The sequence below is a fragment of the Phoxinus phoxinus genome (genome assembly GCF_949152265.1).
Source record: "Phoxinus phoxinus genome assembly, chromosome: 19".
In the NCBI taxonomy this organism is placed as follows: Eukaryota; Metazoa; Chordata; class Actinopteri; order Cypriniformes; family Leuciscidae; genus Phoxinus; species Phoxinus phoxinus.
Window position 1 is genome coordinate 2,817,406 of NC_136894.1, and position 17,008 is coordinate 2,834,413.

The window sequence follows — 17,008 nt, forward strand, 5'->3', positions numbered from 1 at the left end:
TTTATAGTTTATGCCGGCAGTAATTGCAGTCTGGCTGGATCTTTACCATGGTATAAAGAGTGTTGTATTGGGTGTTGCTCCATGTGTCATCATGAGTGCCCGATTGAGCAAGGCATCGGCTTCCTGTCTGGTGGAGTGTGATTGATTTTAAAAGCTCATATGGTACCTGAGGACTGATAACCGGGGAAGAGGACTTACCTCACAGAGTTGTGTGGGCAGTTATTGGAAAAGATGGGGCCTGTAAGACAGATATAGCATTCACTGCCTTCAATAGTGTTCGCACAAGCAATTCATCTCTCTACCATAACTGAACCTGCTAGTACTGCTATAGTTAACACTTTTTAAGACATATTGTTGTCTCTTCTTCTCTGAGAAAATTCAACTTTTCTATTGGAGGTTTGTGCTAGATTTGACGATTGTATTATTACAATTAATATAGTTATTTAATATGCGTTGCATTAAATTCTGTTCTTAATCCTTTGTCTTTGTTTTGTTTTCCAATAAAAATATCTAAAATAAAATGGATTTACATGAAAAGCTAAATATTAACTCTTAAAACATGTTATAAAATATTATACAAAACTATACAAATTACAAATGTGTATTAATACTCCGGATAATTAAATATAAATTATTTTATAAATACTCAAAAATAGTAAAAAAGAATCACTGATTGAATTATTGATACATATTAATATATTTAATAATTATTTTAGCGTCTTATGTATAATTTATATTTTTAGATTATTCATAATCATTTTATGTAATCATTTTAAGTAACATAATTTGGACCATTTAAAAAACATGGTAGAAACTAATGTAAACAATTTATACATTCAACCCTGTTACCCATGTTGATGCAAGAAAAAATTGTCAAACAAATATTCTTCTTTAATTTATTGAAAATAAAGTTAACTACAAACCACATTTGGTCCCTTATGTTTATTTAATGTTTATTGCTAGAAATAAATCACATCAAATAGGCTTTTAAACTGTATTTATTCCTGAAATGTTGGTAACAAGGTTGCAAACCTCATATAAACTGAACAGAAAATAAAGAAGCTCATATAATATTTAGTTTGCCCTCCTGAGGCTAACAATCAGCATGTTCTGAAGGTTAAGCACTTCCTTTCACTGCACATTTGTTGAAAAGGAAAAAAAAGGCCGTTGGAAGTACCATTTGTTGTATTTTATGGGTGTTTAGACATTTTTACTGGAAATCAAGGCAAATATACTTGCTTAAAATATATTTTTTACGTTGGTTACATTCTAATTTTACCATGGTCTGATAATTCTGATTGGCTGGAAGGTGTGCATTAAAACTATTTAATGCACAGGTAGTTCTAGTCAGTTTAATCACCCGTTCTACATGCGCGCACACACACACACACACACACACACACACACACACACACACACACACACACACATCACTTGCACACCGAGGTCGGAGATCACGCTACACACACAGAAACATTCAGGAGCACAGAAGCTTATCAATGCTGCCCATGCGACATTTATTACCGTAATAAAATAGCTTCATACATTGTTTCTACGAGGAGGTAACAGAAGTTTTTGAAACTCGTAGCTTCACTATTAGTAGAAAGATGTTGCACAGCTTGTAATTCACACATGCATCTCTCTCTCTCTCTCTCTCTCTCTCTCTCTCTCTCTCTCTCTCTCTCTCTCTCTCTCTCTCTCTCTCTCTCTCTCGATCGATAATTAATTAAAATAAATGCTATAATTCATTCATTCAAATAAATGTAATCGTACTGCACTACTTTATCTCTGTGTCTGATTTAAAGCGGCTGATCTAAAGATCCGTAACTAATGAAAATAACCGTCATATTTAACATCCCGATCAAATATTGTGCAGCAAACATCAAAAATAGCTTGTCAATGCTGGTAAATAACCATGGTATAAGCAGGATAATCCACGGCTTGCTGTGCATTAAATTATTTGAATTATCGCTTCACGTCGGGTGTTTCTATGCCTCCACGTCATGCATTAAAATCGTTAAATGCACAGCTAGCCGTGGATTATCCCTGACTTGTATTATAAATGTGATTGTTAAGTATGAGTTGCTCTGTTTACTGTGTCCGTTCAGCCGTGACCTGCGCAGCTCCGGTTCCCATCTCAAACGGGCTCCTGGAGGGCCGGGACTTTGAGTGGGGCACCAGCGTCAGCTACAGCTGCTCCCCGGGGTACGAGCTCTCTTTCCCTGCCATCCTCACCTGTGTGGGCAACGGGACATGGAGTGGTGAGGTGCCTCAGTGCCTGCGTGAGTACTGTACTATATTAATATTAAAGGATTAGTTCACTTTCAAAATAATTTGCTATGACATCCCGATGTCATCCAAGATGTCCATGTCTTTCTTTCTTCAGTTTAAAAAAAAATAAAGCTACACTGTGTAGGAATTACTCCCATCTTGCGGTGAAATTGTATATGACCACCAACTGAATATTACTTTCTAGCCCCTCCCGTTCCGAGTGCGTTTTAACTCCTACGGTGGCCGTATTATTTCAAATCTGCCGGCAGTCGTGAGTAATCTCCCCCTCGTGTTCGTCACGGCGCTACTGAGTGTAAAAACGCGAAAGGCGAAGCTTGAATTTCCAGGTATGTCCCTCTTTGGCTAATGTATTTTCAAGATGAAGGCGCAACATGGCTGCCGCCATTCGAGCGACTCACCCGTATGTATTATAAATGGCAGATTTACGCTTACGAGAATACTTGATTAGTTGGTAGAAGTAATTATACATTAATGAGCACATATCATTTTGAAAGAACAAAGTGTTTTTTTGCTAAGAATCAACTTACACAGTGTAGCTTTAAGTTTTTTAAAGGGAAAACATGCCAGGATTTTTCTCCATATAATGGACTTCAATGGCAACCAACGGTTTGACGGTCCAAATGTCCGTCTCAATCATAGTTCTCAATGCAGCTTCAAAGTCTCGACACGATCCCAGTCGAGAAATAAGGGTCTTATCTAGCAAAACGATCTGTAATTTTCGAAACAAAAATACAAATTATATACTTTTTAACCACAAATGCCCATCTTGTACCATCTCTGAGATTACGTCATCACATTGGAAAGCTCATGCAAGACGTAGTCGGAAGTACCGACCCAGTGTTTACAAGTATGATGTATGTATGTTGAATGACACATATTTATATTTATATGTATTTGTGTCAGTTTATTGTTTAACCTGTTAGCCTTCACCAGAGCGAGGACGCTCTGAAGCGTTTTTTTTTTTAAATAGTTCAAAGTTACTATCAGATTTAATGTTATTACCTTGACAAACTATACATCATTAAAAATATATAAGTCTCACGTTTCAGTATTTGACCACTATTGTATTCTGAGAAACTTATAGTGACAGTTATGTCTTAATTTGTGTCAGGATTTATGTAATGAAAAAATGAGTCGATACCTTTAATATGAATTATGAGCGTCAGCTGCTCCATTCAGAAAAAAACTCCGGTGCTGTTGTCTTGAGAACGCGTGACAAAACAACGTTCCTCAGGGCTTTTGGCTCAAAAATGTGCAGATTTGGAGAAATATTGATATATTATCATAGGTTTACATCATATTTCTATAGACAGGAATAATATTTATTGAATTTATATCCAAATGCGTCGATGTATACATAAAGAGCGCTGGATACTCTGATGTACTGTGTTTTCAATCCATACAGCAGAATGAGGGCGCTCTATGCACAGTTTTTTCCAAATATGGGAGCTCACGAAGAAGAACAATAACCTGTGACCTTCCAGGACGTCACTGACATAAACACAGCTAACGTTAGCTTTCAGAGATCGCTATAACATGCAGATAAAGATGTTTTGAAGACAATAAACATGATTGCAATGATATTTGATTTACCTGTGTTCTTCGAGCCATGTCAGGTATTTTTATAATAATAGATTATATGTATAATGCAATGCTAATCGATATAGACTTTACAAACATGCAGAATACCATAAACTCATTTATTTTCTGTCTGATTTTCTTTTCTGAAGCCAAATAAGCTCATAGAAGATTATTTAAAACACTCGATTTGCGCTATAAAGTAAGTTTGGAGCATAAAACAGGGTTTTAATCTCATAAATTGTCGTGTATTGATGGTGTGCTAAGCTAACATGCTAGCTAGCTCTCTAGTTGCACCTGCCATCTAGCTGTTATTTTTTATGATTTTTTTTCTAAATCGGAATGCTTACTGAAATATTTCTTTATTTGAGAAAGGCATTTGATACAGTTTCAAATGTGAAGTGAAGATTATGAAAGAAATTAGGGGGTGAAACACCGTGATTAGCCAGTCGTTAGCGATTATAATGGAGACAAAGGAAAATAATATTTATGGCCATAAGCCGGCTGGAAAGGTGTAAATGTGTGCAGGAGAGAGTGACACTGAATGGGGCTCGTTTGCACCACAAAACAATAGAGACAATAGACTGAATAGATGCTAATAGATGACAATAAACACAAGTTTGCATTTTAGAGTCAATTCAAAATAAAGTCATTTGAGATGATCTTGAAAAACATTTAACAAAATACAGAGTTTTAGACTTATCACCTTCAAATTTTAAATATAACATGGTCAGACATGTGTCTTTAGCTGGAGTGCATTTCTAGAGTGCTGACGGGCCAACTTCAATTTAATTTTCATGAAGATGTTTCATAAAAATAAATTTCTAATAACTTACACAACTTTGAAGCTATTCATAATTTTTTTTTCATTATGACAATAATTCATTCTACATTTCCAATAAAGTGCCAGGTGTCAGCTTTCAAATGAGACCATACTTGAGCTTTTAGGACGAAGGGTCAATGAATTGAATCTTTTTTAGGTTGGGTATGCAATTTCTGGGGATTTTTCAAAAGTGGCGCTGAAGGCTAACAGGTTAAAATGGTCCTTACCTGTGCATATCATTATTAGTCTGCCTGTTCGCTTTGTAAGCACGTCTTGCGTGAGCTTTCCAACGTGATGACATAAAGCGTGGCGCATCTCAGAGATGGTACAAGACGGGCATTTGTGGTTAAAAAGTATATAATTTTTATTTTTGTTTAGAAAATGACAGATCGTTTCGCTAGATATGACCCTTATTTCTCGACTGGGATCGTGTCGAGACTTTGAAGCTGCATTTAGACCTATGATTGAGACTCACATTTGGACCTTCAAACCATTGGTTGCCATTGAAGTCCATTATATTGATAAAAATCCTGGAATGTTTTCCTCAAAAACCTTAATTTCTTTTTAGACTGAAGAAAGAAAGACATGGACATCTTGGATGAGTAAATTATCAGCAAAAAATGTTTTGAAAGTGAACTAATCGTTTAATCAAACTGACTGCTTCATCCCTGTGGGTCTTTGCAACCCTATGCATGCCAATACTTCACAAAAAAACAGCAGACAGCTTTATGTCTGCACCTTAAATACTTGCGGTTGGCACGGAATTAATGATCAGATTTGATTGATTAAGCGGTCCATCATTGAATGTGTACATATAGGTCAACAAATGTGCATTACATCTGCTGGATTACTAGATAGCAATATTAGTTGAGGACACCAGACTCGGTGGGCTCAGCATGGAGTAGCTTGGGATATCAGTTCTGTCTGCTTCAGCACATCCAATGCTGTATGATGTTTTGAACATCTAAGATGAAGAAACCGGTGTGAGAATTTAAAGTTTAAAAAGCCTTGTTATCACAAAGGTACCCTTGTTTTAGCCCTCGCGTGTAAAAAAAAAAAACCACGCAAACTTTAGCTTGAGAAAGAAAGTGTACCTCTGACTTTGTGATGTACTGATTTTTTTCCTTCTCTTTCTTTTCCACTTTTATTTTATATCTTGACAGCATATCTATAATTCATCAAGAAAAGTCAAGTTTGTAGTGCTAGATCTCAGGCACAGTAGTCTGACCAGCATATTTATGATGGATCAGTCAGTTGGTGACGTCAAGCATGTGATTGATTTTCCCTCAGACTCATTGTTTGCCTGACAGTGACAGAGTCATAGATAACGCTCTCGTGGGCTTGGGACTTCCCACAGTATTCTGCGGCTTTTTCCAGAATAGCATACTAACATACTATACTTACTATTCCTGCAGTATATAATATGTACACTACTGTTCAAAATTTTGGGGTCAGTATAATTTAGCAAGGATTAAAGTATTACATTGATCAAAAGTGACAAAGACATAATCTTACAAAATATTATATTTCAAATAAATGCTGTTCTTTTGAACTTTCTATTCATCAAAGAATCCTAAAAAATATCATGGTTTCCAGAACAGCTGTTTCAACATTGATAATAATCAGACATGTTTCTTGAGCATCAAATATGAGAATGCCAGACAAACATAGTAGAATGATTTCTGAAGGATCATGTGACACTGAACACTGGAGTAATAATGCTGAAAATTTAGCTTTGATCACAGGAATACATTACATTTTAAAATATATTAAAACAGTTATTTTAAAGTGTAATGATATAGTTTTTCTTTTTATATATATATATATATATATATATATATATATATATAATATTATGCAGTTTTAGTAAGCAGAAGAGTTTTTTTTTTTTAAGAACTTTAACAAATCTTACCGAACACAGTAGAGTAAACTGTACACAGTATGCATATTTTCTCAATTAAATTTTGTCAATTCTTATTCACAGTTTCAATATTCATACATTACATTTCTTTCTTTCTGGGAAGTGGTAGATGTGACACTACCCAAGATGTAACATAATAAAACATGCACACAAAAAAAAAAAAGGTTCAATGGGGTTCTATATAGACCTATTTCTATATTATACTCTTTCTATTATACTCCTTTTTTTAAGAACCCTTTATGCCAAACAGGTTCTATAAGTAGAAATGATTGTGTAACACTTTCATGTTTAATAGGTTGTTTACAATTTTTCTAGTGATAAAGTATGTTTACGAGCTGTTTAATTCATAGTTTAATTCAAACTAAAACTAAATCCATAAACTGATTCCATGATGGGAACGTTCAAAATGCTGGGTTATTTTAACCCAATTGTGGGTGAAATATGGACAAACCCAAACGTTGGGTTAAAATTTTAATTTAAAAATTTAACCTAATGGCTGGGTTTGTCCATATTTCACCCAAACTTGAGTTAAAACAACCCAGCATTTTTTAGAGTGTGTATGACAGAACCCCTTAAGGTCCTGCATATATCACCTTTTTTTAACAGTGTACATGTTCAGCATCATTCATAACTAACCATTTGAGGATGATTTAGCTGAATGTGCTTCTTTATGATTTCTGTGATAATAGCAAAGTTCTGTGGAGATCCAGGAATCCCTGCTTTTGGCTCGAGGGAAGGCCGCAGTTTCATCTTCCAGTCCGAGGTGTCATTTATCTGCATGGCTCCCTACATCCCAGTGGGCAGCACGACACGCTTTTGCCAGGCTGACGGCACCTGGAGTGGATCCCAGCCTCGCTGTATAGGTAAATTAATTATGCTGACACAGTTTGCATGTTTAAACCATATGTTGAATTCCCACTGAAACGGACTGCCATAATAATTGTTATAAGTGTGTATATCAAAACCTAATAATCCTAAAACCAAATAATAAGCCAGCTGGCCGTATATCCAACTCTGCTAAGCGAGAAGCAATTACGGCCACTTAAAGGTCTCCGATGATGCTTTTTCACGTTCAACGTTTTCAACGTTCAATGTTGCTGTTTGAGCATGATCTGCATCTGCAAAGTTACAAAGCAAAGGGAGTTATTCTCTATATCCGTGTCACTGTTTCTGAACTCCCTGAAATTGTAGTCTTGAGTTTTCTTCTGGGAACAAACACGTCACAATATTCCTCATTTAAATAATTCATACGCAGAATAAAGGGGCGGTGCCTGGTTGAGTTAGTTAGTAGTGTGTTGAAATTGGCGGTTATGGTAAAAGGCGGGACATTTCCCAAACATGCTCGAAGCGCTTGACCGACCACAACACATCGATCCAGCCGACCAATCAGAGCTCAGTGTGCTTTTCAGAAGGAGGGGCTTCACACTGACAGACTGGGAAGAGCTGCAACAATGGAGAATATGGGGAAAATAATATTTTTTTGAGCATTCAAGCATGAAAACCCATTCTAGTAGAGCCCAAAAACAAAAGCTATTAAAAGTTCCCCTTTAAGACTTTTGTCTCTTTAATGTTTTACAGTTCAGTTCAGCGAAAGTCTGAAAATTTAAGCTAGGTGGTCAGAATTTTAAGTTTTGCCCCAATTAACACTTTCCAGTGGCTCCAGCTGCTGAGTATTATGATTTCCACTCACAACGGAAAGCTTGTTTTGGTCTTTTTCTGTCGCCCAGTGCACAAACAAGCTCAAAAGTATTTAGCAACAACAATGTCACAGAAATCGATGCCCTCCCGCAGCCCTGGCAGCCCAGGTCAGCGCTGCTCCAAGCCCGCCTGATGTTGTGTTGACAATTACGGTGGGGAAGAACACTCCTTTTAGTGACCTCAGAACACGGGAAGTGGGAACAGTCGGCAGACGTGTAGAGAGAATGAAGTGTGGAGCCGAGGTCAGGGAAAACTATATTGCATGAGAAACGTCAACTTGGCAAACTTGTTTCCTGACAGTCGGCAATGGCAGCTGTTGTGAAGTTATTGTCCTCTGCATCTCGGCTCGATTCCCATGACCTCCTCAAACACAGGTGTGCTGAATAATACATTAATGTATTCTGAACAAACATGAATCCACAATGAACAATGGTCAAAAATAAAAAATAAATATGGTTTATTACAAAACTAGTAATGTTAATAAATTTAAACTTATTGTGAAGCATTATTAATCAATTTGAAGTTGCTTTGTTTACTTTTTTACATTAAAGTTGTGATGAAATGGAAGTAGCAATAGATATTTTTTGGTAATGTGTCAAACAAATGTAGGCCAGGTACTTGTTTCTATCCATCAGCTGTTGATTGGATGTTGATTTTAAGAAAGGGGCGGGGTTTAAGCAGACTAAATTGTAGAATATATCACCAGCATGAAATCTGTCATCTCAACAGAAGATTGAGTTATGATATTTTATAAGATCAATGCCTTTTCAAAATAGGCTGAATTTACATGTTATGCCGACTTTAATTAACTAATTAATTACCACTTTACCAGTTAAAGCTGTTGTTTGGCACTTTTTTTGACTTAGCTGTATATATTGTAAAGTAATATTCAGCATAATGCTGTCACCCAGATTTCAATCTTTACTGTTTTGTGCCATATAAATGCTGTGATTGCAGGATAACTTATATTATCATCTGATATTATTCTCTTGTCGATTGAGCTAACTTTTTGTTATTAACTTTCAGTGTGTCTAACCATTTTTAAAGGCTAGTTTGACTGTAGTTGAAATTCCTTAAACTTCCCCAGAACACAGTGGGCTGTGGGAGTTTCGAGTCTTTGTTCCTCCCAGGGTTTCATATAAAGACACTAATCTCTGTAAAGCTGCTTTCGGGGGCAAATAAGGAGTCATGTGAATTAGTTATATTTATGTATACATACCTCTTTTCCGGTGTATGATGGCTGTATTACGACTACATCAATTTCTCCACATCTCATTAACAAAGACTCCTCTCACTGTCCCCTACGTACAGTGTTTATCTGATTAAACCCCTCAGTTTATGCATTCATGAGGGGGTCCTTCTCCTAACATCAATAAATACATTGATAATTGTTTTTAATTGAGCAAGTAATTGAATAAATGGTCCCAACTCTGTGAGGCCATTATTGAGGAGCTGTGAACAGCCAGCAGGAGATTTGGATGAGCTCTGATTGGCGTTTTTAAGCATTTAGTGTATTGGGCCGACAGAAGATGTCAGCCATGGCCCCAAAGCAGGTGTAATCATTTAGCAGTTTCAATGGAGTGTTATTATGGCCTCATACAGTATTACACCATCAAAGACACCATGAAAAATTAATTAAGTGCTCTAAAATGCCAATGCATATTTACCCACACCAATGGGTATGAATGGGTATAGAATGAATGGCTATAGAATGAATCCTATTGGCTGTTGCCAGTTTCCACTTGGTACTTCTGGAATTACTGAGAAATAATAAAAATAAAACATGTAGTCTAGTATGGTTAAATGCAAATAATGTATTTGAACTAATCTTAAAGGAACACACCGACTTTTTGGTACTTTATCTTATTCACCGTATCCCCCAGAGTTAGAGAAGTCCATACATAAATCTCTGTGCGTGCCGTAACTCTGTCTGACGCACCCAACGCTAGCCTAGCTTAGCACAAAGACTGGAGGTAAACGGCTCCAGCTAGCATACTGCTCCCAATAAGTGACTAAATAACGCCAGCATTTTCCTATTTACATGTTGTGATTTGTATAGTCACAGCGTGTACATATAACAAGGTCACATGAGACACAGCCATCTTCTAACCGTATACATACTGGGAACTATATTCTCAGAAGGCGAAGCACTGCTACTTGGGCGGAGTGATTTGTCACTTAGCAGTGTGCTAGCTGGAGCCGTTTACCTCCAGTCTTTGTGCTAAGCTAGGCTAGCGGTGGGTGCGTCAGACAGAGTTACGGCACGCACGGAGAGGAAAAGGGTATGTATGGACTTATCTTACTCTGGGGGAAAAGTCGGCGTGTTCCTTTAAAATTGTGCATTGAATACATCGTTTTTTAAAAGTTAGAGAAAGCATTTTCCATATCTTTTGTTGTTGATGTCAAGGGCTGTGCGTCCAAACTCTAGCACAGATTCATCCATCAGTTGGTAGACGCAGGCAAACGGTGACATGAACAGGCTGTGTGACATGACCTCATCTTCAAAACACATTGAACTCAGCTGTGCAAGGTACAAGAACCCATAGCACTGGTCGTTGCGTGCGAGGACAGGTTTGTGCTGACCTCAGTGTGTTTTCTGCAATGCATCACTGGCGGCCAAGAGCATGAAACAATCAGAGACATTTAGAAACTAAATTTATCAATTGTACTGTTCAGCCAAAGTTTTATTGTAAGGAAAATGCAATTTTCATCTGAGTACCTCCATTCCCAGATATCTTTTCAATGGTGGTGATAATCAAACTTTCAAAACTTCCATATGGATGTGATGTGAACATGTCCCATGTGCATGTAGTAGTTTTTACTTAATCTTATTTTGAAAATCTAAGCACCACGAGCACCGTCTGCAACTCTTTTCTCCATATGGCAATGCAGTCATATATTTTCCGTGTGCTGACTCGGTATTAGAAGCCCCACACACACAAAAAACGGCATGGATAAGGGGTTGGTTGTGTAAGCCTCGCAGGTTGTCCTGTCATTTGCACGCCTGCATTGAATCAAGGGTCTCTGCGTCAGCTCAAAATGTGCTCTACATCCCAATTACAGAGCAGCACATCTGTGTGGGAGCAGATGCACTTCTGCAGCAACACTGCCCCCTGCTGAGTCTCCAGAAAACACTACTGTTACGACACTGCTGCAGCACTTACATAAACACACAGGCCCATAACAATCACCATAAGCCCTAGCACTGCTTTGAGCGATGTGTCTGGGCTCTGGGCTATGTTGCACGCATTTATGAGAGATGAAATGCTGTTATTATGGTGGTGAGAAAGAAACTGTATCAGTTTTGGCTGATAGGAAGATATTGAGAAGAAGAAGAATGTGACTGGATCTTCATTTGTTTTGTCTTTCTTCTCCCTTTCTTTCCCCAGAGCCAACTCGCACCACCTGTGAGAACCCTGGGACGCCCCGCTATGGCTCTCTCAACAGGACCTTTGGCTTTAAGGTAGCAGGACGACTACATGTATAATAGAAAACATTGTGTCAGAGTTTAATGTTCAAGGTTCATGTCAGCTTGAGTGCTGCTCTCATGAAAGCCAAAGAGGGACGAACCAAAACACTAAGATTAAGCAAATACTCTCCGGAAATGGATCATTTAAGAAGTAATATTAACCGAATTAAGCTTCTTTTTTTTCAGTTAAACTTTTACTATTGTTATATATTATAAAAAATATTATTAGACTTTTGTTGTTTTTTTGTACTTAGTCCAAGGCCCCCTATTGTCCACAACAATATTCACCGCCCCATGACTTTTCCAGATATTTGATATTTACTGGAAAAGGATACTCACAATTTCTACCTGATATTTTAGGATTTCAGAGCTTGCCATAACTAGAATAATCTATATCGATATAGAAAATAAGCATAAAAATGCTCAAGAATTTGTTAATGTATATGACTTTTCCAAGTATAGTAATCACACTTTTATAATTCTTCAAAGAAAACCATTGTTGAGATGGTGAGTTAACACAAGATTTTTTTGTGTGGTTTAGGATTTTTTAAATACTTGTTTTGTCTTTATTTGAAATCATTTTATGTCATCTTGGCCGCCTAGTTGAGATCCACTGCTTAAATAGAAATAGTTAATCTAAAAATGAAACATTTTGGATCATTTACTAACCCGTATGTCATTTTAACCTGAAGCTACAGCTTCTGATGACATGGAATAACCGAGCACTTTCTCAAAGTCGAAGACCTCATTTTGTGTTTCACTGAAGACAGAAATTAATACTGGGGTTTGAATAACATTAAAAATTTTAGGTGAAGTATTCCTTTAATCTTCAAATAAATTCATATCTTTCCTTATTCCTTCCATGAAAGCGTTCTTAATGATCTAAAGAATGATTCATGGCTTTTCTCAAACCCACTCCAGACAAACTACTTGGTGAAGGCCCTTCATTCCCTCACATCCACTACAAAATAATATTAAGCCCTCTCAAGACTTTTCCACTCCAAACGTGGTCTTGAGGAGCGGTGAAATGTATGCATGGATGTAATAACACCTGAGAACCACTCGAATAGGACAAAAAAAATCAACTTCTCGGCAGTGCAAATAAATATGATTATGTTTCGCCAGGAGAGCAGGACAGACGGGTGAACTGAGAGAGATGTGAAAAACAGAAACACTATGGGCCCTATTTTAACGATCTGAAACGCAAGTATCAAACGCGAAACGCAAGTAACTTTGTGGGCAGATCTCGGCAAATCTAAAATGGGTTGGTCTGCAGTCGCTACAGCCATGGTAATTCCAGCTCCAATAGCGTATACTAAAGTTGCTGCAGTTAAAAGCTCGTAATAACATTACTCATAGGTGGGGTTTGGGCGTAACGGGCAATAAACCAATCAGAGTCTCATCTCACATTCCCTTTAAATGCCAGTTGCACTCGCGCCATAGCGGATTCGCTATTTACATGACAGAATTTGATAGTGGAAAGTCCGAATGCGTCTCCAGAGCGCAAACGGATCTGCTCGTGTGCGAGGTTAAAGCGCGGGAGCAGACCATCTCCGGATTCCACCATATCTTTATGTACACAATAATAATATTTTACATTGTAATCCTTTTATTTGTAATAATTTGATCGTTTGTGTGCTGCTGCGCGTCCCTATGTGTGTAATAAGCAGAGTATTCGCATGTTGTGTACCTGCCTATAGGCGCACATTACTAACACGCTCTTTAAATAACAAAAAAAATATTGCGCCATTGACTTTAGACCTGGTTTCAGTTGGTCAATGGCGCAGTCTATTTCACTTGCCTAAAAATAGCATCGCGCCAACAATGCGCCTGAACACACACCTCGTTTTCAGACCAGCAGCCCATGGGCGCAAATGCATTTTTACAGGACGTAAAAATGATAACTGTGTCGGGCTGAAACTAGCAAAAACACTTGCGTCGCGCTTGCCGCTGCATTGCGCCGGGTGTAAGATAGGGCCCTGAGATTGCTAAGGAAGAGTGTTCATCTCTGGCATTAAGAATTCAAGTCGTTACAGTATCAGAGGTCAGGCCCTCCGGAGGCTTCATGAAACCGCTAAATATCAGCCTTTCCATATTCGTATATCATTTGTCTGGCCTGGAGAAAAAGGAGCCAGTCAAGCTCTTTTGCTTTCCGGGGCTTAATGATGTTGGAGTCGGCGAGAGGAGATATCGCACACCTCAGATAAGCAGCAGTGTCTATGCCTCGTCAACTGTGTTCGCAGTGAGCGGGGACATGTTAATCAATTAATATGCTAAACCCACATGGCACTCTGTGACATGTGTTAATATCTTACTTCTCTCGTATGTATCCTAAAGCACAGCCCACGCCCACAGGCATATATGCAACACTTTTTTGTACCATGACCTTGCTGATGATAACGTATAGCCGAACACGTTTGCATGAGGAGCGCTACCATATATTATGGAAATAAGTGGCACTTTACATCACTAGTGGCCCGGAAAGGAGGTCACAATGGCCTCCTAAGTGCTTGTAAGGGTGATTACTTGAGCTGTAGGTAAAGTAGGTAAGTAGCATATATGAGAAAATCCATCCGACATTAGCACACTTCCACTTTAGCTTTTAAGAGAGTGAGTCTGGGAAGCAGATGGCGTACGGCGATGCAGAAGAAACCTGAAGGATCTGACATTTCAAGCCACATCTTTGTAGTTGCAGTCTTTTCTGTCCTCAGGAGTGAAACAGGGTCATTGTAAACCCGGGTAATTGAAATCCTGGGTTATCTTGCTTCACGTTTCACGCAGGGTTAACAATTAATCCTGGGTTTTCAAAAGTTTCACATTGTACATTGTACATATTAACGTCCTTACTTGCATATTTTCGGTGTCAGTATCATTGATTGGACGAATTGTGCGCTATAATACTCACGTTTTTTCTAAATGAAGGCAAGAATGAAAGGGTCTCTTTCACTCGAATTGATACGTTTTCCTTCTCCGTTTGACAAACGCTGAAATGACTGTTTTTGTACAATGCGTGTTTTGTACACACGTGAATATGAGGCACGTGATTGGTTGTGGCATATCATTCTAACATCTCATCGTTTCATACTGCACAAGTTTGATGGCGCAAAGGGTTTTAACAGCACAAAAGCAGCGTTATTCCTGCTCTGGAGCGAGGTTTCATACCCCCCTGTAAAAAGTGGTGCTAACCCTGTGAAACTTTCCTTTACCTGGGGTTAAAAGCAGGGTTTAGAATGACCCTAATTTGGGGTTAAGCGCAGGGTGAAAAGCCCTTCTTTCATTCAAAAACTGCAAGTATTAGGTGTTTAATATTGTTTAATCTGCCTCCAGAAGAGAGTTGGGGGAGCGCAATGTCTGATTGTGTGTGTGTGTGTGTGTGTGTGTGTGTGTGTGTGTGTGTGTGTGTGTGGTGTAGGTTGGAAGTATGGTGGCTTTCCAGTGTCAGCCTGGTCACCTGCTGCAGGGCTCCACCACACGTCTCTGCCAGACTGACCTCACCTGGAGCGGGACACAGCCGGAGTGCATCCGTAAGTCTTATCCCTATACACTCTTGAAAATAAAGGTTACTTTTTGGCATCTATGGTTCCATGGAGAACCTTTAACATCCATGGAACCTTTCCATTACACAAACAGTTCTTGAAAAAATATTTATTATTATTATTAACTCCCACCAAAAGAGATTTTATGACACAACTCTTACCCGCCATTGAAAAGTTGTTCCTGCAATGCATGTTTTCACTGTTATACGGTAGGGGGCGCTGTTATGCATCTTCTGAAATAGTACAGCATCTCCGGATCCAAAAAACAAGCTTTGCATAAACCAGAAAGAGCAGATAGAAGTTTATGCACAAGTAAGCGAACGTGATCATCAAACATTCAACAACATTTAAATCAAAACTGCCTAGCATTACCAAATTAAATGTCGAACGCATGAAAAGGAAGCTTTGGGGTGTTGATGGACTACTTCATATGGTTTGATAAGCGTTCCAAATCCAAAAGTTCCTTAAAGTCTTGATGCTAAAGAATGAATGAAGCTAGATTTTTTTTTTTTTCATAAAAGTTTTGTGAATATGATCAAAAATGTTGGCACTGACTGGCAACTTTTTTAGTAAACGCTGGCGGGGAAAGAGTTAAAATGTTCTTTACATTAAGAGAAAAATATATATTTTAAGAACTGGTCACTGAATGGTTCTTTGGGGAACCCAAAATGGTTTTTCTATGGCATGAGTGTACCAGTTGCCACATTCATGGGAATCTGTCAGAATACCAATTTATATTTGTTGAAGTTTCTCATTAATAAAGGTCAATGCAGAATATATTTGTATAATTGAGCTACAAAGAAACGAGTCCACCAGTATAGTCGAGAACAGCTCAATCGAGGCCAGAAGACAGTTGAGTTCAGGTCCAGACTGAGTCTACATGTACCAAAAACATGAAAATATGGACTTGGCCTTGAGTCAGAGTCAGAGTGAGTCACATATTTTCATGTTTTGATCTTGGCCCTCAAGTTCATATTTTTACTCTACCCTGTTTTGTTCTCGGTCTTGACTTTGATTTGAAGGAGCTGGTCTTGACTACAACAGTGGTGTCAGTTAAACTGAAATAAACTTAGATGCCAATTTTTCTATTAACAAGACATTAATATCAGTTAACTTGCATTTGAGACACCAAATGGCAAGTTATTTTGCTTTGCTAATTAAAGTAGTTCCATAAGAAGCCACAGAATAAATATATTCTTAAGACATTGATTATTCATCTCACAACATCCATCATGTGCTGCTAAGTCTAAAAGAAGTCATTCCACCAAAGAGAGTAGGATGTGTTTATTCCTGTGCTCATATTAAAGGGTTAGTTCACCCAAAAAATAAATTCTGTCATTAATTTCTCACCCTCATGTCGTTCCAAACCCGTAAGACTTTCATTCGTCTTCAGAACACAAATGACGATCTTTTTAATGAAATCTGAGAGCTTTCTGTCCCTCCATTGACAGCTACGCAACTACCACTTTGAAGGCCCAGAAAGGTAGTAAAGACATCATTAAAGTAATCCATGTGACTCCAGTGGTTTAACATCAAATTGCTGAAGCGACTCGAGAGCTTTATTTGCACAAAAATAACACATTTATTTACAAAATATGAATCTCCAATGCGCTTTCACGAGAGCACCATGACGCATGCGAGTTCTGTAGACATTGTTATGTGAACACACGTTGGAGATCAACAGAAGCTCC

General features: G+C 38.1%; 1 protein-coding gene across 1 annotated transcript in view; it reads left to right on the top strand.

Moving 5' to 3' along the window:
- csmd3b (CUB and Sushi multiple domains 3b) overlaps positions 1-17,008 on the top strand; it is a 393,297-nt gene that overhangs the window by 363,709 nt on the left and 12,580 nt on the right. Inside the window, exons 60-63 of the mRNA XM_079590749.1 lie at positions 2,109-2,282; positions 7,304-7,477; positions 11,702-11,775; positions 15,194-15,305. Of these exons, the coding sequence (XP_079446875.1) occupies positions 2,109-2,282; positions 7,304-7,477; positions 11,702-11,775; positions 15,194-15,305 (534 nt within the window). The remainder of the gene's footprint in view (positions 1-2,108; positions 2,283-7,303; positions 7,478-11,701; positions 11,776-15,193; positions 15,306-17,008) is intronic.